Source organism: Nymphaea colorata, chromosome 7 (assembly GCF_008831285.2).
Source record: "Nymphaea colorata isolate Beijing-Zhang1983 chromosome 7, ASM883128v2, whole genome shotgun sequence".
Lineage (NCBI taxonomy): Eukaryota > Viridiplantae > Streptophyta > Magnoliopsida > Nymphaeales > Nymphaeaceae > Nymphaea > Nymphaea colorata.
Window position 1 is genome coordinate 20,882,711 of NC_045144.1, and position 24,710 is coordinate 20,907,420.

Here is a 24,710-nt window from a genome sequence, read left to right on the forward strand (position 1 = left end):
TACCATCCATGGCCGCTCTCTTTCTCTTCAACGAATGCACCGACGACTTGGATGCTGGAACCGTCCTGGTGGGCTCGGACGCTTCCAGACCCTCACCGGCGTCCTGGCCGGGCAAAACCTGGGAGAGCTGCAGAATGAAGGTGAGCTGGATGGGCTCACCGTCTGGAATATGCCGTGCACGGATGCGAACCGCTTCTTGGATGCTGCCGCACAGTTCCGACGCATGGCTCTGCATGTGTGCGGCAGTTGCAGCCGGCCTGCCGGCGCACAGTCGCCGTCCGATGTGATCCCAAATGGAATCTACCGTGTCAAAGCAGCAATAGCACATGGTGGTACGATGAGTCTCTGCCCCTAAGAGCACAAACATCCTTATTCCGTCATGCTCTGCACGTCTCTGCTCGTCATACAGCTCCACCACCAGCGTCAGCTCCACTTTCCTCATTTCTGCCATCCTTCTCCTTCTTCTTCTTCTTCTTCTTCAAGATGAGGTTAGAAAAGAAGCGGTAAACAAGATGAGGTTAGAAAAGAAGCGGTGCTTATTTACCCATTAATGAACGAACAGATACATATATATAGCAGGCGGCACAGAGCAGAAGTCTAGAGGCATATTGTTCGAGTTTATCTCCATTCTTGATGAACCCATTTTGTGATTGGTACAAGAACTGAATAGAATTTGAATTTGAATCCACCGACACCAATTCAGATCTGAGTCTTGAGTAGTTGATGACGGTTGCCTCCGATAAGTATCTGATTATAGTGCAATATGTAACGGTATGTATATCTTAACCGTCAGGAAGTTTTAAAACTTGTCTTCTAAGTTTCTAGCCAGTCGATTGAGTGAATATTAAGAAGATCCATACCCCTCTACGGTTAACGTTAATTAATTTAATTTATATGAAGTAAATTAATATTGGGGACACACACATGCGTGTGTGTCCAATAGTTATTTATAAATTAAATTAAGAAACATGATAAATCATCAAGGTGAAGTGCCCAATTTAATAGGTACTATTTTTACATATATATATATATGCCTTAATTTAATTCCATTAAAGATAATTTTGAGTAGAAATAGTCCCCATTAAATCGGGCACTTCACCTTGATGATTTGTCACGCTTCTTAATTTAATTTATTCGAAGTAAATTAAATATAAAGGTGGCTATGTGTACCGGGGTTCATATTTATCAAGGTGCACTGTGCATAGTCTCTCGTGCACCCATCCACAAACTCCTATAGGCCGATGGCTCAGTCTTAAGGATACTTGTCATGCATCCTATAGGCCGATGGCTCAGTCTTAAGGATACTTGTCATGCATATGAGCCCGTCTACAAGTGCACATACCAATGTATATAACTAGTGGCTTTTTTTTCAGTAAGACGAATCACTTATATACGAAAGATCGAGATCACTGCAAGAATACACTTGAATACCTAGATTGCTTTGTTTGATTATATTTATGTGAAGAATACGTACATTTGGTTAGATAGAAAATCCCAACTGATTTCATTTTCGAACATTGTTTTGCTCATCATCTGATGGTAGACGTGTTCAAGCCAATAAATCATTGCTGCTGTAAGGGAAGCCATATGTAAATCCAGCGTCAAGTTCTAATTCAAACCCATTGAAGTATCCAAACAATAGTTTGATTAAGAGGCTTTAGTTATACAATTTTAAATTTTTAATGAGCACCAATATGTAAACAAAGAAATTACTATGAATTAATAATATCAATATGAAAATAAGCAACTTTGTATTCAACTATCTAAATCCAGAAGCTAAGACTCTCCAAAATGGATTGAATTTGGATCCTGCTTAGACCGTGAATTTATCTCTCCCTTTCTAAATCAAGCGGATCTGAGGCTGGGATATATAGCTTCCTTAAATAGTTGTCATATTGGGCATTGCCCGTCATACTGGGCATTGCCCAAGAGAAATACATATCTCTAATTACTTTATGTTTATGCCAATATGATATCTTTACAATCCTACGCTTTAAAGCTTATTTAACAACTATATATATATATATATATATATATATATATATATATATATATATATATAGAGAGAGAGAGAGAGAGAGAGAGAGAGAGAGAGCTCACATTAAAATGGCAGCACCATTTTTAATTTTGTAATTTTCTCATATTTGCGGCCTTAATAATAACTTAATTATCATATTGCTCCAAGGGCTATATCATAGCTGGTGGTGAGAGTATCATTGTTAGTTTGATTCATGTGGGTGCTACTCATCTGACCTGCAAATGGTGATAGTGTGACACTCTAATTGACGAGTATATCACGGGTCCTTCTAGGTCCTGAAGCAGCTTTGGACATCAAGGGCAGAGAGAATGAGGGAGGGCTTCCGTGATTCTTCAGGTGGCTCCCACTCATCCAAACTTAATTACCTTCCTGAATTTGCTTTTATTATAACAAAAGGTTTTCTTTCTATGTCTTCATATATTTTATTCATCCACAAGCTATGTGTTAGAAATACCTCTCCTCCATGTTAGAGCTTAAGTACCAAATTTGGAATACACTGATGTGGTTCCTCCACTATTACATGTTGATAATGACCTTTGCAATATATATATATATATTGAAATTGATGTGGTTCCTCTACTATTAGATGTTGATTATGACCTTTGATATATATATATATATATATTGAAATTGACTCGGGAATTTCATCCCGAGTCAGATTGCCATCAAACTGGGCCATTTAGGTACTGACCCAAAAGCACCGAGTCCTAAAGGACTTAGAGGATTTGATTCTGGATTGGGCGGATCAGTTTAATTGTTTTGAGTCGTTTCATATCGTCCAAATCTAGACTGTTTAATTCTGCACCAATTATAACTCTTGCTCAATATTCCTAATTAAGACATGAATTAAGTTTTTTTTTTTAAAAAAATGAATCTAGTGTATGTTGTTTATTAGTTATTACTTCGTAATTGTGTTCATTAACCATAAATATTTTCTTGATGCTTATTCCTATTTTACAGATATTTTCAGCTTCTTCATCAATTTGTACTAAAAATTATTACTATATAATATGTTTCATTTTCTATATATCATCCACAACAAATACACCCGAGCAGAGCCATAAATTTCTAGCTAAGTTGCACAAGTAATAAATTTAAAATTTTTAAGTGATACTGGAACTATTCCTCTTTAGCCCCCTCCATTCCTTGAATTCTTAAGAGTGCAGAGTTGTTTCTGCAATGTTAAATTATGGTGAGTGCTCAAACAAATTGGTCTGAAAACATGGTTCAGATCTCTCGGTCATGATCTTTTAGCTGTATAAAGCATAGGGAAAGGGAGAGGCTTTAGCCTTCACTTGGGCATGCAGTAGAACCTCCTCCTTTCACCCAAAGCACAAGGCGCAAAACTGCTCCTCTACTACTGTTTGCTCGGATCAACTGGTTATATGGGCCGCTTCCTCTACTACTACTTGCTCGATTCAGCTTGCTATATGCGTCGGCTGGTGCACAATCTTCTTTTTAATAGAAAAAAAAAAAAAAGAAAAGAGAAAAAAAGTTAAAAAACTACTGAAAAGGACGTTTCTTTTAAAATAATTTTCAAAATACCCCAACTGCCACATTTATATACAAGTCCAGCTTGAGCTTGAATTAAAACTAGAGTTATAAACTGGTCGAGTTTCAACATTTAAGCCCGACTTGGCTCGTGTTTTTTTTGTATTTTGAGTTTTCCTGGGCTGTCAATAATTTTTGACAAATTTTATCACTCTTTTAGTGGTGTTCACTTTCATTTAATATATATATATATATATATATATATATATATAAAATTGGTTTACTCAGTGAAGCTTGAAATTGCCTCGTAAAGCTCGAGCCGATCTCACTTGTTGTACGTCTAAAAGTTATTCTTATTGTTGTTGTTATAAAAGAAAATACATTACCATAGAATCACATTTTCAATTACCATAAAACAAAAAATCCAGAAGTGATCACTTCGATTAACATTAAGTTAAATCAAGATTAACCATGAGAAAGTTATCAATGGCAGAACTGGTTTATCAGAACACTCAGTAATTAAGATCCACGGGATGACCGTTTAGTTTGTCTCTGTCAAGCCAACAATCGTGAGCTTTATGCCAGTAATCACTTGAACGCAACCCCAGCATCGAAGTCGTCGGTGCAGTCGTTGAAGAGAAAGAGAGCGGCCATGCATGAAAATGGCGATGATTGTTTAGCAAAGAAGGTCTGTGTCATCTGCCAGGACGAGTTCGGCAAGGAAGGGAGCTTGGCCTCCATGCCCTGCCACCACGAGTTCCATGAGAAATGCATCGTTGGTTGGCTCGAACGAGCCCACTCCTGTCCACTCTGTAGGTTCCAGTTGCCCACCGATTGATGTACTCACCATTGTATTTAGGTCATACCCATGTTCATTGGGCTCATGACCAACATTTTTTTCAGATATGAAACATTGATTCGTCTGATGTTTGAAAATTTTAACTTCAGGAACCTTATTCTATGTGTAAAATGCAGGTTTTTTAAGTAATTGAATTCCAAACAATTTTTGCTTGGAAATCCATTGTAAATACTTGTTTGTTCATGGTGGATCTTAGACATTGATTATATATAGAAGCTGGAAAATTAAAGAAAGACTCGGCTCTGACCGGGATCCATGGATTTGAACCTGAAGATTCATTTACATTTGCTGCAAACACAGCAGTGGAAATTTAAACTCCCACTCACCTGGAAATGGTTTCAACATGTTTATTTGATGCGCAGATAATTAAATCTAACAAGGATTCAAAATGAATCAGTTTAGATTTTTCCAATCCATCTAACAAATCGAAATGAATCCGCCTTGTATATATTATAGTCGATTCTAGCAGAAAACTCATGAGTTTGCTGGCAGAGTGTGCTGATAAGCCGCTTCTGCCATTGATAACTTTCTCATGGTTAATATTGAATTTAACTTAATGTAAATCTTTGTATACCTTCGATCTTGTGGATGGTATAAAAACGAAGCCATTACTGATGCCGATCCTTGCAGCAGTATGTGTGGTACGCAGAGCGTTTGAGATTATAGCAAAATCAGTTCTGTGAGGAAGTTGAATATATCTAAGTAAACATTAAGTCTATATGATTAAAAAAACTATAATTTATGAACAGTATTACAAAATAAAAACTGATAAGCAACATACATGAGTACTAGATTCATTTATTTTTAACAAAAAGACTTAGTTCATGTCTTAATGATGTTGTTTAATAGTTAAAATTGATGCTAATTTAAACAGTCTAGATTTAGACAATTCCTAGCCGACTCAACGAATTAAGCTGACGATTTGGATCGGCTTGGCCCCGGCTCAGCCTGATCTGTAGCCATACGAGAACATAAGAAGAAGAAGAACATGATGATGAGATGGAGAACCCAATTGCACGCATTCAGTCAATGTCATTAGCTAAAATTTATGTGGGTCAAGCTCAATTCAATAAAATGATTCCATGTAAATTCTTCAAATGTCAATTTCCATTTAATTAGTAGTGAGCGTACTAAGATGATATATATCCTACAGTTAGAACATACATTTATGTGTTCCAATTCCATAAAAAAATTTTGTGAAAACAAATGAGAAAACTGCAAAATAAAAAATGGTGCGTCCAGTAGATAAGTTTGAAAATAAATGAACAGTTGGGACGGCTGAAGCAATTTCAATCTGATAACTAAAGACAACTATCTCAGATTTAGATCTGCTTACGATTTAGAGAGATATATATATTCACCTACAAGTCTAAGCTGCATCCGAATCCTATCCACGTAAACGGTTGTTGCCATCTGGATTTAGATATATATCTCTATATATTTCCAGCTTCTACACATATATCTATTAAAAAATATTGAATTAATCAAGAATGGAGATAAAGCAAGCGGCATGAGTTTCGAGTTCCAGATTCTACACATATATCTATTAAAAAATATTGAATTAACCGAGAATGGAGATAAATCAAGCGGCATGAGTTTCCAGATCTTCGTGCTTGTTGCTTTATATATCTCTTCATAGATCAATTGCTTAAGCACCGCAGCTCGAGTACTTCCAATCTGCAGAAGATCAGAGAGGGAGAGCGAGAGAGAGAGAGATGTTGAGGACGACAGTTAGCTCGTTAACTCGCAGTCTTGCAAGAGAGATGTGCGACTTGATCCTGCAGCTGGGAAGTGGCCGGGCGGCGTTGAGTCCCGGCGAGGTTCAGATGGTATCATTGACTACCACCGTCACTTATCACTCAGAGGAAGTGCGGGAAGATGTTGACGGCGATTTGGAGGATCCAACCGAAGATATGACCGACGCTCAGGAGGAGATGGATCTTGCCGACGATTTGGATGAGTTGGCCGCCGGCGATGCTCTGTTTGCTTACGAGGCGGTGCCGGCCCCAGCGTCGAAGGCGTCCGTAGATGCCTTGGTGAGGAAGAAGGCGGAGGAGAATGGCCAGAATACGTGCGTGGTTTGCCAGGCTGAAGTTGGTAGAGGAGACTGCCTGGCTAGAATGCCTTGCTCCCATGAATTTCATGAAGGCTGCATCCTGGCATGGCTTCGACAAGCCCATTCTTGCCCTGTCTGTCGCCATGAGTTGCCGACTGATGATTATTGACAGATTTCATGCATTTTTATTGTTGATTAAAGATGTAAATCTACATTTTATCAGATATGTAATATTTCATATGTTGATGAACAATTTTTCATCCTTGTTCTATATTGACAATGCAAATATACGCCAACATTTTATTTTAGTTCAAATTTGCCTGAACTCCATCTATATATTTTTCTCTGCATTTTTTCCTGTTTTGATTCCTGGCCTGACCACACCTCGCTCCCATTTTAGGCAAAAAGTCCCACAACCTTCTCTCTCTCTCTCTCTCTCTCTCTCTCTCTCTCTCTCTATGCTATATATATATATATATATATATGGGCACACGATCATCTCTCGCATCTTCGACATTGTGTTGGTGACTTCATTCTCTCTTTCACGATCGAAAATATTCCAGTGATTGCATCCGTATCTTTGTTCTTGCTGGGAAATTGGAGAACTAAAGCATTCATATATACGCAGGAATGGGAATAACAGAGACAATCTTATATTAATCCCAATGGATCTTGCAGAATATGCTGAGATGAATCTGTTCCAATATGATCGATGCGTCTATCATGGTTCTTTGATTGAATTTTCTTGGAAGAAGACTCATGGATTTTTCTTTTTCGGTACAGATCAAATGATTTTTCAAAACGAATTAAAGTGTGGATAATTTTCAGTAAAATGATTCCATACAAATTCTTCAAATGTGACAAGTTATGCGTATCTCTCTCTCTCTCTCTCTCTCTCTCTAACTGGTGTTCCCAAGCGGAGGGTTGTAGGGCTTTGAAACCCTCCGCCTCCATGCTAAGGCTGTTCATGAGCGAGTGAGTATGAACCAAATTGAGTCGAGTTCACATGTCTGGAAAGAAACTCAAACTCTGCTTGAGCTGAGCTCGGCTTGAGTTTGATTTCATTAGCTTGAGCTTGACTTGGCTCCGTTTTAAAAAAAAAAAATTTTTTTGACCTCCCACGTACTAATCACATGTGTATCCATTGAGCAATCTATTTTGTTTGATCATTTTATGATATGTATTTTATATATTTTCTTTCTCGAACTTAACCGAGTTTATGCGAGCCAAACCCACTTAACGTGGGCTCGACTCGTTTAGGTTATTGAGTTCATTTGTTAACTCAAACTCAACTGGTTTAATAAATGAGTCGAGTTTAAGTTCGATTCGAACTTCACTCGTTGAACAGCCCTACTTTAGGCGAAGGATGTGGAGAGTTTGCAAAGGGTTGAACAGCCCTACTCTAGGCGGAGGATGTGGAGAGTTTGCAAAGGGAAGAGACACCTTACACCGAGGAGGGTTTGCAGGCAGATGGTGTGGAGGGTGAAACCATCTGCTTTTCTCAGCCTAGTGGAGAAAATTGTTCTCTTTATTTTTCTTATTGTAATAAGTTGGTATTTTGCATAAAAAAAAGTACAAAACATATATTAGGCTCACTTCTACGGTTCCACCTGCCTACGCCTCAAACTTTCGTGGCAATGAATCTTTAGTTGATGTCCAGAACTGGATGATGTTCTGGCTCTGTCATGAATGGAAAGAGTAGAGTTGACATGCAGAATCCAAAGTGATTTTTTTAATTATTTTCTTCAATCAGACGACAACTTAATGAGCTTCGAAGGCTACATGATAATTTATTGGCTTCTGGTCTGTTAAATAGCTAAGGTACTGTGGGATGTCCAGAAGGGTATTTTGGAAAGTTGATTTACTTCTATATTTATTTGTTCCATGTAAAAGAGATGAAACAGCTCGAAAAGTCATCCTTTAATGTGTAAACCTTTGAATTTATTCAACAAAGTTCAGCATTCCCAATCTGCCAATAGGCCAAGTATTTAGACTTGAATATTATAGAGAATAAATGTCATAGATGATGCATTTTGTCCATGAAAAAACCAGTTGGCTTCGTAAGCACGACTGGGCGTCGGGCCGGGAAAAACCTGGCCTAGGCCGGGCCCGATAGGCTGGCCCATTTAGGATTAAAAAATAATTTTTTAAAATTTTTTTGTTTTAATAATATATATTTATTGATAACAAATATATTTTATATTTAAAAATTTTATTTTATAATTAAAATTTTATTTTTTATTTTTAAACGGGCCAAGCCTGGCTGGACCTGGGCTATCAGGCCGGGCTGACCAGCCCGATCGGACCCACCCTTAGCCACCATAAATTTTGGTGGCACTTAATACAAACTTTCAAGTTTTGATGGTCTGCACAAGTTTTGAGAATCCACGTATAATAGGAGACCTTGGAAATATCCAGTATTTTCTATAAAAGATAGAGATTCTTCTACACTTTTTATATATATATATACCCTCAACTTTTATTTGACTAATTGGATTCAGGTTGGAGAAGACCTTGTTAAGGTCATCGCAAAGCTCAACAAAGAGAGCAAGTTGTGTGGGCAGCTGGAGCTCACAACAAGCATGATGGGACCTGGTTATATGCGGTTATGAGTTATGACAAAAATATTTCCGTTTACACATAAAAACGAAAACCTGACAAAAATGAAAATCACGAAAAAAGTAATATATATATATATATATATTAAATTACCAAAATGTCTCTCTACTCTTGCTACCTACAATGTAGGTTGGGTGCTCATAACAGCACCCAACTCAATCTAAACAAGCATAGGCCAAAAAAAAAAAAAAAGAAATGAATTGTTGAAAAAAATGTTTTATTTTTAATTGTCTCGGTTTTTTTCTCTTTACAAAAAAATTATTTTTTTTGTGAAATATTTTTATCATTTGACTTACAAAATTTCCTGGTGCGAACAAATAAAATCTCTATAAAACAGAATCGACAATGAATGAAAAGTAGAGTTGATTTCAAATGGGAAAAAAGGAGAGAAACATAGGCATTACATAAACGTGGTCCTCCATTTTGGAGAACAATTGAAAATCAAATGACATGGTCAAACACTTTACGGCATGACCTTTAATTTAGTGAACAAAGAAATACAATATGTTTGTCACTGCCATGAAGCTTAGAGAATAAACATAATGGTAGCTCAAGTTCAACGAATAACCAATACATAATTCATTAGTAGACCATTACTTTTTTCTCCAAGGTTTGATTGTAGCACGCAGTTACCCCATGATTATCGCATTATAATTTGTTAAAATAGTAAATTTCTTAACGTTGAGCATCATTTTCACCAGTATCAAGCAACATCAAGTTCCCAGAGTAATACAACAACCAATAAATCTCTTATATGTTACATTCAACAATAAACCTTGCCTAAGATGAATTTTAGTTCGCTATTTGCCTCATTTCCCCCCTTTTCTTTAAGTTCAAACGTATAAATAACTATTCATGATAGACAAGTTTAAATTGTTTGGGCAATAGCTTAGAATAGATGTATCCATAACACAATAAAACTACTGAAAAACGTACTTTAATTGACCTACCGTTTGTTCGGTAGAGTTTATGTCGGTTTGATTTTTTGGTTCGGAAGGAGATTAAGCTTGCGCTGGTAGTTCCCTTGTGTGTGTTTGTGTTGGTAGATTATGACTTTTGTGCTTTTTTCACAAATGTAACATTATGATAACTAGCTCTGTTGGCTCCTAAAATCCAATATAGTTACTTAAAATTCATGGGCTTTTTTTATGAATCCTGTATTTTCATGATTGTATAGGCCTTGAAACGTGGACAATCTTAAGATTTCATACGGTGAGAAGAAGAAGAAAATGGTCATCTTCAATCCGAGCTCTGACATAGAGGGGACGGGGGGACTTCACATGCATATTGTGAATGCAAGAGCAGTATCTTCGACATTCAACACTACTTATTTTTCTTTCATTTTTCCTTTCTCTTGACATGATAGATATATAAGCATGTGTCTCTAATTGAACAGTAATGGAGCAAACAACAACAGTTATGGACCAGTAAACAATAGAACTAGCTTAGGCACGCGTTGGATGGAATGCTCTAATTTACGCATTTCATTTGTTTATCTGAGGGCTCTGCTTCTTGGGATCATGCTTCTTCTACATTCGATAATGTTTATTTGTTTACAGATGTAGAAGTTTTACTCTTCTTATGTGCTTTTACCTAAAACATGGGCACATTGTTGGATTTTTGGTGTCCTGTTATGAACTTATGATGCTGAACTGATACATTCCATGTTTTGAGTTTCCATATAAACCATTTACCACTACCACCTGCTTTCTTATCTTCAGCTGTAGTAGGTTCGTCCTAAATTGGAATTGGGCAATTGAAGCGAGGCCCTAACAATGCTCAAACATATGATAGGAATCTCCTGCTGCGTGAAGTTACTATATTGCTTCTGGGTCTCTTTTAACTTGATCTGTTCTTGAAGGTATCCACTGCGATGATCGAGGAAGAAGTCCAGTCGAAGAGATTGAGAGCACCTCTACATTTTGAAGTCCCGACATATGCTTAGTACAGAGTGAGCAACGCCAAGCTTGGGAAGGATCGTTGGAGGGGCAGAGATAGTTGGAGATCGTTGCTCATATTTTTGAAGAGGGCCTTTATTGTGCTTTTTTCATGGTTCTAAATATTGTTTCTTTTGGAGTCATGTTCTCAAGTTTTTTCTGCATCACACGGTTGTGTTTCTATAATTTTAACTCGGATGTTAAGCTGTCCAATTGATTTGTTGTTTATGCAAGTTTATTAACAAAAAATATATATTTTTTTTATTAGATTGCAGGCCTCAGGCAAACTGATTTCTGACAAATTTATTCATAATTGATCCCGTGATGATATCACAAATATAGAACTGTTTTAATTTTGTTGGCCTCTAATAATTGACCATTAAATATTTTCTTTTTAACCAATGATAAACTAAACCCCATTACTTAGCTGAGACCATTCCATGTTTTTGGTTATACTTGTGGATATCAATTAAACAACTATGACATGCATTTATCTTAAGGCAATTATATACTGACTCAAGTAAAGAATACCTGTGCGTATCAATTAAAAAGACATTTTAGTTCAGGATAATCAATGATGAAAGATAAAATATATAGAGAGGGGGGTGGGGTGGGGTGTGGGGGGCAGTTCTCAAAGGCTTTTCCTGGCTTGGAACCACAACTTGGCACCATTAATAAATCATATGAAAAGTAGTAACTGAGAGGTGAAATGCTGTATTTGTTAAATAAACCAATAAAAAGATCGTACAGATATTTCTTAAATCTTATTGATAGGTAGATAGAATCTTGCTTAAAGTGGCTAAAAGGCCAGAGGAGCATGAAACAACTATATTGACTGCACTAGGAGGAAACATGTAAGAGAGTATTGGAGAATAAAAAAGTGGGTTATTGCATGGGCCACTTGAATAATTGGGCAAAACAGAAAAGGATCCTAATAAACAAGAGAAATGGAATATTTCTGAGTCGTCCTCTAAGCAAAAGAGTTTCCTTAAATCAGAAAATACATGGTTCCCCTACATGGCTCAACTTGTAAAGCCTTTCAGCCAGTTTGCGTTTTGTTGAAAATTCATTTTTCTGATTACATTTATACTTGTTGTCTTCTTAAACTTCATGCAGAAACTGGGGGATCCAGTTCTTCATCCATTTCTGCAGGTACTTGTATCCACAGAAAATTGTCAAGATCTTAAAATGTTACTTATTTCATCAAGAACTTGCCCCTTTTGAGAAAATTACAAGTCAAGAATCTTCTTGTTATGATTTTTTGACAGGACGTGGTCCAGTTTTGGCCACTGGCAAGGACATTAGGAACTATTGTGCTAAGCCAGCCACAAATTCTTCCATCGATTTTCAAGCAGGTAACTATAGCAATATTCATTTATTGTCCCAGTTGTTGTCGTCCGTAGAATTTCTGTTACAGGTAAAACCGTAGAAGAGTTGTTTATGTCTGGTTTGATCCGTGGCTGCCACTTCTCTTCTGACGTTTGCTCCCATGAGGAGACTTGAACGAGAAATGACCAATTTGACTGAGCACCACATCTTTCTTCTTCGCCTTCAGATAACTTGGTCATTTTGTGTTTTTATCATGATGACAAACATTGATGGAATTTTCAAAATATTGCAGTATTACCCAAAAAAAAGTTTATCACAAACTTTTTGAGAATGTTGCCAAAACTCATTTTCCCAGAATATCACAAGTAGCATTATTTTAAAAATACATTCTGATTTTTTTTCGCTCCTAACGCTTGGAATAATTATTTAATTTCTCATTAATGTTCCTGTAAGAAAATCAGTAGAAAACTGATAATTTCATTTTTCCAATTATTTTTTGTACGTCTTTTTTTTTTTGGGTCGTATGAGATGACAAACTTTTTGTTAATACCCAAGGAAAACCTCTGTTAAATTTTCATAACAATTGCCAAAATCAAGTGTTTAAGTTTTTTAAGATAATTTTCAATGTTAGCCTACCTTTTTCAGAAAATGCACCTAATTACCATGTTTCCAGAATGGGTATAATCTTTCTAATTTTGAAAAGCGTTTTCCATAAAATTATTGTTTTGCCTTTTCTAAGAGCACAGAAATCATTGATCACTTCAAAGGAGCTCGGATACTTATTATGTATACTATTTCATGGAATTAAAAAATATGTAAGAAAAATTATCTGCACACAAGTGTAATCTAGGAGAATAGCTAGCTTGCATCAAGACGATAAACTATATGTGAATATCATGGTCATAAAATATCACCTTTGTTTTAGAAAAATTGCGTTTTTATCACCAAAACTGCATGAAATGTTTTAATGGATGAAGCTTGTTAATTTGTCAGCATGCGGCCAAAAGATATTTCTTGATGTTAGCATGATATTTTCTTTTTGTATAAAAAACTGGATGTCGATGTATTATATGTTTTCATTTTTTATTTAAGATTTTAAAAACTATTTTAAATTTTGTCAATATGCTAAAACGAAAAAAAAAACGCGTCTAAACGTGTATTTTCGCGTCTTTTGCAATTTTTATTTCGGGCGGTGGCATTCGACTATAATTTGAAAAACGTTTAAATGGTAATTTGGGTAAAAAATGAATAAAACGTAAAACTCAAGACATTTCGAGTTCTTCGACAGAAGGGGGCGGACGAGTTTTTAAAGAGTTTAGGGTTTTCAGATTTGGGAACGGCTCTCGTGCTCAGGTAGGCTTTCCGTTTGATTTTTAGTCCATTTTCATATGTGCGTTGGACATTTTGACTTTTTGTTTACGTCCGTTAGTTTCTATTTATTTATTTTTTTTTTCAATCGATTAGTTTCAAGTTTTTGTTTTCACTCAATTTGCATACATCTGTTGGTCGTCTACTTTATAGTTTATAGTTTATACTATATACCTCTTGTTTCAGTCTATTTGCATATGTGTTTAAGCAATTGTCTATCGCTGTTAAACTTTGTAGTTTGTACGTTTCTTGCTTTGTGGAATAGTTTTGTTTTCAGTCGATTCGCGTATGTGCTTAGGCAATTGTATGTCGCTGAAATGACGGTCAGATTTTATGGCTTCAGGACCTCAGTTGTTTGATACTTGACAGCTGCATAAAATGCCTAGAGGGAAGGACATGTTTTGGTCACATGCAACTCAAAGCGATGATGGGAAGTTGATTTGTGAATTTTGTTCTGAGCAATATGCCGGAGGAATTACACGATTTAAGTATCATTTGGCTGGACTTCAGGGCAATGATGCTGCTCCATGTTCTAATGTGCCTGAAAATGTCAAGCAAAGGGCAATCATAGCTTGTGGAGTTATTTCTGACAGACCCATGAAGAAGGGGAGAATGCAAAGTGGAAGTGAATCACATTCAAGTGTAGGTTCACCATCTTCAGGCAGCAATTTTTTTTGTGGAACTTTGTCTGAGGGAGGAACAGGCCAACAACAAACAATTCCAGGCATGATGAAAAAAGTAGAAAAAGATTTTGTGGATAAGCTTCTACTGAAAGCAATGTTGTACGTATCGTACGATACGACCCCGTATCGTACGATACGACCCCGTATCGTACGATACGTATCGTATCGTTTGAAGAAAACGATACGATACACCCCTCGTATCGTAAAAAGGGGGTGTATCGGCCTTGTATCGCACGTATCGTACGATACAGGGCCCGTATCGTACGATACGGGGCGATACACCCCGTATCGTACGATACGGCCTAAAAACGCAAAAGGGGGCCGAGACCTACTTATTCGGCTTCTTTTTCAAATTTTTCTTCCGTTCTTCATTTCTAACGCTTGGATAGTGCCGTGAGGGAGGGCGATCGTTCATTTTGACCGTGAAGAACTTGATTTTCATCGTCAAATCGAAGATTAAGTGGTCGATTTGTGCGTGGGTGCTTGATTTTCGTGGGAAGGAAAGGGGTTTTCTTCATTTCAGACATTTCTTCTTCGTAAGGTATGAAATCTCATGTTCTTACCATGTATTCTTAATTTTTTACCGTATAATCGTAGATTTGAAGACTTTGAGTGTTTTTCATTAAGTTTACCATATGATTTCGTTTTTTTTTTGAAGATATGGATCCTACATGGCAATGGTGCGAAAGGGTGAAAGAGAATAACCGTTTGAAAGTCAAATGTGGCTTCTGTGGGAATACACTTTCAGGAGGGATTATTAGAATGAAACACCATTTGGCAGGAACCTCCAAAGATGCGTCTCCTTGTGTTGGAGGACCAAACAAACCTTTGCCTCCATTTGTGCGTCAACAATGTTTAGATATGCTTCATGCTTTACGTCAAAAGAGAATACAAAAAGAAATTGAAGATGTAGATGTAGGCTATAATGTGCCTTTGGAAGATGAAGAAGAAGAGGATGAAGCTTATGAATGTGATGATGAAGACGATAGCAGTCTAAGAACAGATTTGGAGACCTCAAGAGGTAGAGATCGTAGAGGAAAAGGGATTATGTATGAAGGAGGTCGATCTGGCATAACGGGAAGGAAGAGGAGAGGCACAACAGATGTTAGGGCCAGGCGTGGTATGCGACCACCTAGTGGTAGAGTTCCTACTGGTAGGTCTAGTGTTGGCTCTATTAAGAGTTTTTTCCCTTCATATACCAGCCCAGGTGGTCAGCCGCAGATTCGTGCTGCTATGACATCTAAAGATATGCTATATCATGCACAAAAGCAGGTAGGGAAATGGTTTTATGATGCCTGTATTCCATTCAATGCAGCTAATTCTTTTCAATTCCAAGCCATGGCAGATGCAATTGCTTCTATAGGCCCCGAATTCAAAATGCCATCATATCATCAGTTGAGAGGCAAAATTCTTCAGGATACAGTCAAAGAAGTGTCTGAGCATTGCGATGAGTTGAAATTATGTTGGAAGGAAACAGGTTGCTCCATTATGTCAGATGGTTGGACTGATACAAGGTCAAGAACACTTGTAAATTTTCTTGTGTATTGCCCTAAAGGTACAATGTTCTTGAAATCTCTTGACTTGTCTGATGTTCCTAAGACTGCTGAGATTTTATTCAATGTTTTTGATAATGTTGTACAAGAAGTTGGACCTGCAAACATTGTACAGTTTATTACAGATAATGCTGCAAATTATAGAGCTGCAGGAGATTTGTTATTTCAAAAGTATAGAACATTTTATTGGAGTCCATGTGCCACTCATTGTGTTAATCTAATGCTTCAAGATCTTAATGAGATGCATGATATGAAATCAGCCATTGACCAATGTCAAGAGGTAACAAAATTTATCTATAATCATGCATATGTATTGAGTTTGATGAGAAAATTTACAAAAGGAGTTGAATTAATACGACCTGCACAAACTAGATTTGCCACAAATGTATTGACTGTGCAGAGTGTGGTGAAACAAAGAACTCCTTTGAGACAGATGTTTGCTAGTGAAGAATGGGCTGCATATCCACATGCTCATAAAAGAAATGCTTCTTTAGTTGTGGATATTATATTCAATAACGTATTTTGGGAATCATGTGTGAAGCTATTGAAGGTTTGTGTTCCATTAGTTAAGGTTCTCAGGTTGGCTGACAGCGAGGACAGACCTTCTATAGGGTACTTATATGAGGCTATGGACAAAGCAAAAGAGGCAATTCGAGACAACTTAAAGGAAAAGAAAAAGTTATATATGCCCATATGGAAGATTATAGATAAAAGGTGGACTGGACAGCTTCATCAACCTCTTCATGCAGCAGCTTATTATCTAAATCCTGCAATTAGATTTTCTCCTACATTTAAGAAGGACAGAGAAGTCATGCATGGTTTGTTAGATTGTATTAATGTGTTAGTGGAAGATTCTACAGAACAAGATGCTGTGCACAATGAGTTGGATCTATATGATAGTTGTTTTCGGAACATGGGACTACCTGCCGCCGTTCGAGCCAGGACAACGATGCGCCCAGGTAAATACATAGAAATTTTTAATTTACTTTGCATTTGTTACATTTGATTCTTTTAAAACTTTCACATTGATTTGTTATATTTTTGTTTAGATTTGTGGTGGAATAGGTATGGGTTTGATTGTCCAAACCTAGCACGTTTTGCAGTCAAAGTCCTCAGCCAGACATGCAGTGCTAGTGGATGCGAAAGGAACTGGAGTGTGTTCCAACATATCCATAGCAAAAAAAGGAATAGGCTCGAACATAAAAGGTTGAATGACCTTGTCTTTGTTCGATATAATATGAGGTTGAAACAAAGGTAATATAGGCATATACCTTAATTAATGTTTACATTTTTATGTACAATATATTTATATGAAATTATATACTAACAAATTTTCTCTTATTTAATGTAGAGAATTAGAAAAATCATTAGCAAGGAAGCACACATCTCAGTTCGATCCTATCAGCTTTGAAAATTTTGACGATCTAGAGCCATGGATTGAAGAAGAACCAGCTACAATATTTGATGATGAAGATCTTGAATGCTTCAACCTTGAAGTTGAAGCAACAGAAGGCTTTGTTGATGAAGGAGAGTCTGCTACTGCTGGTGCTGGTGCTGAATATGTTGGTGAAGATCTTCCAATTCTTGACGATGAAGAAGAAGAAGAAGATGAAGATGAAGATGATGAAGATTATGAATGATGAATCATGAATGAGAGTTAAGTCAAGAGTGCTTTCATTTTATATGTATCAAAAACTTAAGAGTTATGAATCTATGGTTGTTGAACACTTGATTGAATGTTTTATCATTTATGACTTTATCACTTTATGGCTTATGGCCTTATGCTTTGTTGAATGATATTGTATTATTGTTATGAATTTTGATGTTTATGAATGATGAACGCGTAAGTTTATAGCAATAATAAGTCTATCATTATCTCAAACATGTTTTCTATGAACAATTTATTATTTTTAATTTTTTCTGATTTTTTTATGAATTTTCCGAATTTTTTTAAATTTTTTCTGATTTATTAATAATTTTTTAAAAAAATTTACGATACGGTTACGATACGTTACGATACGTTACGATACAGCGTATCTTAAAGCCCGACCGATACGGCTTACGATACGCGTTTTACAACATTGACTGAAAGGTATTGTAATGAATAACGTGCCTTTCAACTTGCTTCAATCAGTGGATTTCAAAAATTTTGTTGCTGCTGCTACAAACTTTGGACCAGGGTACATTCTCCCGAGCTCTGAAACAACGAGAACGAAACTACTAGATGAAACAACGAGAACGAGACACGATTAGAAGCAAGTTCTATATAAACTTATTGGTGAGCTCTCCAACTGGCACCGTATTTTGGAAGGCAAGTCAAGTTGAAAAAGGCCCTAAAAGTGCAGAATTTATAGTTGATTTTTTATCTCCAACTATAGAAGAAATTGGGGCAAACAATGTTGTACAGATTGTTACCGATAATGGAAGCAATTATAGAAAAGCAAAACGTATTCTTGAAGGAAAATATCCAAACATTTTTACCACATCTTGTGCTGCCCATTGCATTGACTTAATGCTTGAAGACATTGATAGTTTAGAAGATGTGAAAAATATCATGTGCAAAGCAAGGCAGGCTGTCAAGTTCTTATATAATAAGCAACATGTTTTAGATATAATGAGAACTTATACAAAGGGAAAGGAGTTGAGGAGGCCCGGTGTGACTAGATTTGCCTCTCAATTTATTTGTTTGGATTCCATCTTAAAACAAGAAGAGGGCCTGAAGTTTATGGTTGCCTCCAATGATTGGAGACATGTTGAAAACACTGAAAAAAAATGATGCAAAAGAACTTACAAGGCTCATTCAAAATGAAGATTTTTGGAGAAAGGGAAAAGAAATAATAAGGTTTGTTGAACCATTAGTGAGAGTACTTAAGATGGTAGATGGGGAAGGAGCCACTATGGGCTATTTGTATGAAGCACTTGATAGAGCTAAAGAAGCTATCAAGAGTGCATGCAACAACATGAGAGAAAAATATATTTCATATTGGAGTATAATTGACAAGAGATGGAACCGTAATTTGAACAGTCCCATATATGCCGCAGCAGCTTATCTAAATCCTCATTTGTTCTGGAATAATAAAGTAAGGATGAATGATGAAGTTCGGAAAGGTTTGGAGTTAGCAATAGAAAAACTTCTTGTTCCTGAGGATTGTGCAAATATGTCTCTTGAATTGGCCAAATATCAAACCAGACATCCATCATTATTTCGTGGTGAGCTATCCATGAATATTATTGACACTTCTCATCCACGTAAGTGTCTCACTTTTTCTGAATTGTTGATGATTGGTTAAATGTTTTAATTACAAATTTGCGATTGTATGATTCTCAATTTTGTTTGTTTGTTTCTTTAAATTATGTTAGGTGTTTGGTGGTTGATATGTGGATGTTCTGTTCCTATTCTTCAAAGAGTAGCAATCAAAATTTTAAGCCAGCCATGCAGTGCATCAGCTTGCGAAAGAAATTGGAGTGCATTTGAAGCTGTTAATACAAAGAAGAGAAGCAATCTTTTACCATCTAGATTAACTGATTTGGTATTCATTAGAATGAACATGCATTTGCAAAGCATGGCTGCAGAAATAGCAAACATAAATGCAGATCGAATCTATATTGACCATGTGAATCCATTTCCAGAAGCAGAAAATTTAGAGGTTGGGTTGTCTTCAGATTTAGAAGAAGAAGATGATGAAGAATGCGGACCAAGTAGAACCAATGAAGAAGATGACTCTACTTCATGGGATGAAGATTAATGCTGTATACAATTCTTTTCCTCGAAGCAATTATACGTGATAGTTACTGGGATGACACTGCTTTTTTTTTCCCCTTTGTGTTTGTATATGTGCCTTTTTTCCTTACCTTGAAAGTTCACTCTTATAACACCACCACTAACCACATTGTTATCATCTTCCATTGAATTGGCTGACAATTATCAACTCCTGTTTGTGTTGGTCATTTGTTTGTTGGACTTGGAAACATAGCTTCATGGATCAATGTTAACTGAGTTACATGTCAATATTTCTAACAAAATGCAAAGCACGTGTTCAATATATTCCTTATTTTTTTGCAATTCATAGATATTGTTACTAGCCTGGTAGTGTCAGAACTGCAGATGGCATTTGCTAGCTGTGACCAAGACAAACAGGGTCATCATTTACATCTCCTGCAGTTCTAGAGAATTACTTGAATGCGGGGCACTACTATCATCCGTTCTTTATGCAGTCCAGCAAGTCTTGCTTTCAATGGATGTTGATGGTGGGGAAGGTTTTGTTGATTATCCACCTATTGTATTCAGGCTGCTTGATCAGTAACCGAACATTTTTTATTGAATATGCAGCAGAGAGATTTACTGCGGAACAGTCAATATTTGTCTTTTTTTATATTTAATTGTTATTATGACAGTTACAATATTCATTGTCGATTGTGTTGTTTAAAGCTTCAAATGCATATCCAGGGACTTGATCATTCATCTGTACCAATAACATTGCATAAGTTTTGCATAACATTTATTTAAATAACTTTAGAAAATTTTGCCTTATTTTTCTCATTTGGTAAACTCCTTTGCTGCGAAAAACAATTATGCGACACAACTGAAGACAAGCACCCAGTTACATGCTTAGTTCATTCATGAACAAAGAAGGGCTTAAGTTGCCCGGAAGAAAATATTTCGAACACAGATTAGCATTTTGTTTAGCTGAATTTAGCTGATCAGCAACCAGCTGTTGAGTTCATGGCATTTTTCACTTTCAGCAAAAGCAATGTGTGGCCAAAGAAAGTGCTTCATCCACCTGTTCAGGGGCTGAACTCGAATACAAAATCAAGTCGAAGATTGTGTCTCTTTATTGGCATAATATGATAATCTGCCTAACCCACCTTGCTTATATTGGCTGCTAGAAGAGCAAGCATCTGTACATGGGTGGAATGCCTGGCAAGGGTTGTTCAACATTTAATGCGCAGAACAGAAAGCGTTTGGTTTGTTTCGAGCATCTTTTCACCTGCTTACAATCAGGAAGACTGCTTAGAACCATCGACCTAACATAGCACAAAAATATTCAGTTGGTGGTCCAATTGATATACATCGCCGATATGTACAATGATAATTGGATATGTTCATTAATCCATTTGCATCCTACCTCGCTGTATAGTTGTAAAGGAGACCCTCAGCAATTGGGTGGGCTTATATTACAGGGGGAGCGAAAACTTACTTCTTCAGCAGCATATTAAGGGCATAACAATGACAAAAATGCCCAGGAATTATGAAAAGGAGACGAGCTAAAGAAAATCAGGGCTGAGAGCTCCAAACATCTCCAGATATGGCTGCAGTTTTGAGTGCGTGGATATGGGTATGGATTATTAATGACAAAGCCTCTTGGACACTCAGATCCACATTATTCCGGCTCAATCCAAACCTGAATACCTGAATTTTATGGATTGGGTTTGGATTTCGTTTTCACAAACGAAAATTAAGAGCTGCAACCTGAATCATATGTACGGATATCAGTTAAAAATATTATTAGAAGGTAGGTGCTGCACATTCTGGTCTCTGTTCTCTTAACAGCTCCGTTGGTCCCCTGTTTAATTTTCCGTGCGTCGTGACTCGCACCATTCAACTGATCGCTTACGTACATTTTTAAAATGCAGTTGTATCTTTCAATTGTATAAAAAATGCCCTTCCTCTCTCTCCTCAAGAATCAATCACTTCAGTGTGCACCCAATTTCATCTCCACTAAAGAGACTGGACAAGTTTTTGCCATTGTTTCTCTTCTTTCTGTTCAGTTATAAAAATAGCTGAGCAGAGCCCATGTGAAAAATTATTGATGTGATAACTAAACGGCCGAGGGCTAGGCTTTTTTCTATTGAATTATCAACTATTGATCACAATTTAATCAAAATTAATGAATATTTGGGCCGTCGCCTTAAATTGCAAATTCTGGATGTGTAAACACAAGTATGGCCCATTACTAGGAAGCCAATGACTCAAGGTGTCAAGTGTCAACAGCATGTGGGTTTGTCTCTGGATGCATGCCAATAAATGAATGATTTATTATAAAACTGAAGACATGTGAATTTCAACTTAAACAAATCCTTTGTTATGGAACTAAAACCGGTGAATTCAAACGATATGTTCCGGATTCAATGTTCAGACAGCATCGTACTTGTAAATTCCTTATTAGACATTAATGTTCCAAATGCACCAAATCTCTCATATGAATGATGATTTGAAGAGCTTTCTCAAGGGGTAGTGTGAATATTTGCAATGTTCCCTGTTATACGTGGATGATCAGAACTTCTGCACCATCAAGCCATGAAAGCGTAAGAGTTGGTATTCAAGTGCCACCAAATTTTATGCAGCCTACAAGGCTAACTTTTTTTTTTTCATGGACAAAATGCATCATCTATCATGCAATAATATTTATTCTCTATAAATATTGTGTTTTTGTTAAAAAATTCAGTTCGCGCTACAAGTTTACATGTATTTTTAAATGGTTTGGGTATCTTTTAAAACAAGTAAGTAGACACCCCATAATGTATAATAAAATTTCAAAGCAATGCTTAATCTCCAACGACTCTGTTTTTCATCTTTCATTCCTATCAAACTGAGAAATTTATTTCCTGGAACATAAACCAAAGTCCGGCAAACACAAAAGGGTTTTGAAAATCTAGATTTTGTTTCCATTTCTTCAGTGTTCCTGAAATAAGTTTATGAAAACTTCTTTCCAATTCTATATTTTCAATGAGTCAAATGGCCCTTAATGAAAGTAGTGAAAACTTGCCATGAAATCATTGCAATTCTTTCAAGAAACCCTATAACATAGGAAGCGCAAGACCTCAACAACCCAAAAATGGATAAAATATGGACCTTTTGATTCCACCTTAGAACATTTGTTTAAATCATTGGCATCAGATGGTTGTGAATCAAGAGCAGCTCCAGCAGCTTTTATGGCCGATAGAGTAAGGGCATCCAAGGGCGAAGCCAGAATTTTTTTCAGGGGCAGGCCAAACGGTCTGCAGGTCGGGCCAAGAGGAGCGACGGGTTAGGCCAAACTAAAAAAATTTGATCTTTTCAATATAAATTTTTTTTCCCCCCTCTGAGGGCATCTGAACCAACCAGTTCCATAAAATCAGATCGAAAGCTAAAATGCTATCATAATAACTAGATTGTGTAATCCTCCCATCTTTCACAACCTACAGCAAGACATCACTTGTAGCAACCATTAATTGATTTGAGTGGCCTTTTCAGGGTAGTAAGAATGCCGAAGTATGAGCAACAAAGTATCATGTAGTGAATGGCGTACCAAGAAATTTTTGGCTAAAGGCACTCTAAGTTTGAATTTCAAATTTTAAGGGGCACTCATATATAAAAAGCTTAAAATTAATGAAGTTTATATATGTAAATAAAGTAATTTTGTGGGCTGGTGTGGACAATTGCCCACACCAGCTTCAATGTAGCTCTGCTTCTGCATGTACACAGTGCACGTACAACAAGTCTTATGACATATACAACATAATTTGTAAGAAAATATACAAAAGAAACTGCTCACATTTATAAGAACGAATATACTTATGATAAAATGGGTACATTACAAGAAAAAAAGAAAAAAGAAAAAGAATGGAGGAAAAGAGGGAATGAAAAATAAACGAATGTGAGAAGCCAAAAAAAGGGAAAAACAAGAAGCCAGGTTGGGAGAAGAAAGAAAAAAGAGAAGAGAAAGGGAGAAGGATGAAAGAAAAATAAATCATTTCATTTTTTTCAAAATCGTCCTAAGAATTGTTCGGAGTTTTGGCTATTTTTCAGTATCTTTTTTTGTGAATTTTAAAATTTAAATATTCGAAGAGAAATTTGCTGTTTCTTACATTACAATTCTGCGAAATTCAAGATATGCATAACTTGTTGGAGAGAGTGGACATTTGAAGAATTTATATGGAATCATTTTACTGAAAATTATCTACACTTTAATTTGTTTTGGAAAATCATTTGATCTGTACCGAAAAAGAAAAATCCTCGAGTCTTATTCCAAGAAACTTCAACGAAAGAACCATGATAGAAGCATCGATCATATTGGAACCGATTCATCTCAGCATATTCTGCAAGATCCATTGGGATCAATATAAAATTGGCTCTGTTATTCGTTTTCCTGGCTATATATGAATGCTTTAGTTCTCCAATTTCCCAGCGACAACAAAGATACGAAGCAATCACTGGAATAAGCCCAAGAAACCCACTTGAATGAGAGTGCACCGAGGTGCATGTATCTTCGATCGTGAAAGAGAGAATGAAGTCACGAACACAATGTCGAAGATGCGAACACGAGAGAGAGAGATGATCGTGTGCCCATATATATATATATATATATATATATATATATATATATATATATATATATATATATATATATATATATATATATAGAGAGAGAGAGAGAGAGAGAGAGAGAGAGAGAGAGAAGGTTGTGGGACTTTTTGCCTAAAATGGGAGCGAGGTGTGGTAGTTGCAGGCCAGGAATCAAAACAGGAAAAGATTAAGAGAAAAATATATAGATGGAGTTCAGGCAAATTTGAACTAAAATAAAATGTTGGTGTATATTTGCATTGTCAATATAGAACAAGGATGAAAAATTGTTCATCAACATATGAAATATTATATATCTGATAAAATGTTGATTTACATCTTTAATCAACAGTAAAAATGCATGAAATCTGTCAATAATCATCAGTCGGCAACTCATGGCGACAGATAGGGCAAGAATGGGCTCGTCGAAGCCATGCCAGGATGCAGCCTTCAT

General features: G+C 36.4%; 3 protein-coding genes across 4 annotated transcripts; all 3 read left to right on the forward strand.

The window, feature by feature from the left end:
- The first annotated feature begins 6,151 nt into the window (after positions 1-6,151).
- On the forward strand, positions 6,152-6,613 carry LOC116257200 (uncharacterized). The gene has a single exon (XM_031633811.1). The coding sequence runs from the start codon at positions 6,152-6,154 to the stop codon at positions 6,611-6,613; it is 462 nt and encodes a 153-aa protein (XP_031489671.1).
- An 8,563-nt stretch (positions 6,614-15,176) lies between these two features.
- LOC126410209 (uncharacterized) lies at positions 15,177-17,575 on the forward strand. Of its 2 annotated transcripts, none has more exons than XR_007573801.1 (2): positions 15,177-17,187; positions 17,285-17,575. XR_007573801.1 is itself a non-coding variant. In XM_050078659.1 (2 exons), exons 1-2 carry the CDS (start codon positions 17,171-17,173, stop codon positions 17,571-17,573), a joined length of 306 nt encoding a protein of 101 aa, XP_049934616.1. In that variant the 5' UTR covers positions 16,892-17,170; the 3' UTR covers positions 17,574-17,575. The 2 variants fall into 2 exon arrangements, 1 of the variants encoding a protein (XP_049934616.1); XM_050078659.1 differs by having other exon boundaries at positions 16,892-17,187.
- A 614-nt stretch (positions 17,576-18,189) lies between these two features.
- On the forward strand, positions 18,190-20,345 carry LOC116257323 (uncharacterized). Its single transcript, XM_031633938.2, has 2 exons — positions 18,190-19,182; positions 19,294-20,345. Exons 1-2 carry the CDS (start codon positions 18,672-18,674, stop codon positions 19,677-19,679), a joined length of 897 nt encoding a protein of 298 aa, XP_031489798.1. The 5' UTR covers positions 18,190-18,671; the 3' UTR covers positions 19,680-20,345.
- Positions 20,346-24,710: the final 4,365 nt, after the last annotated feature.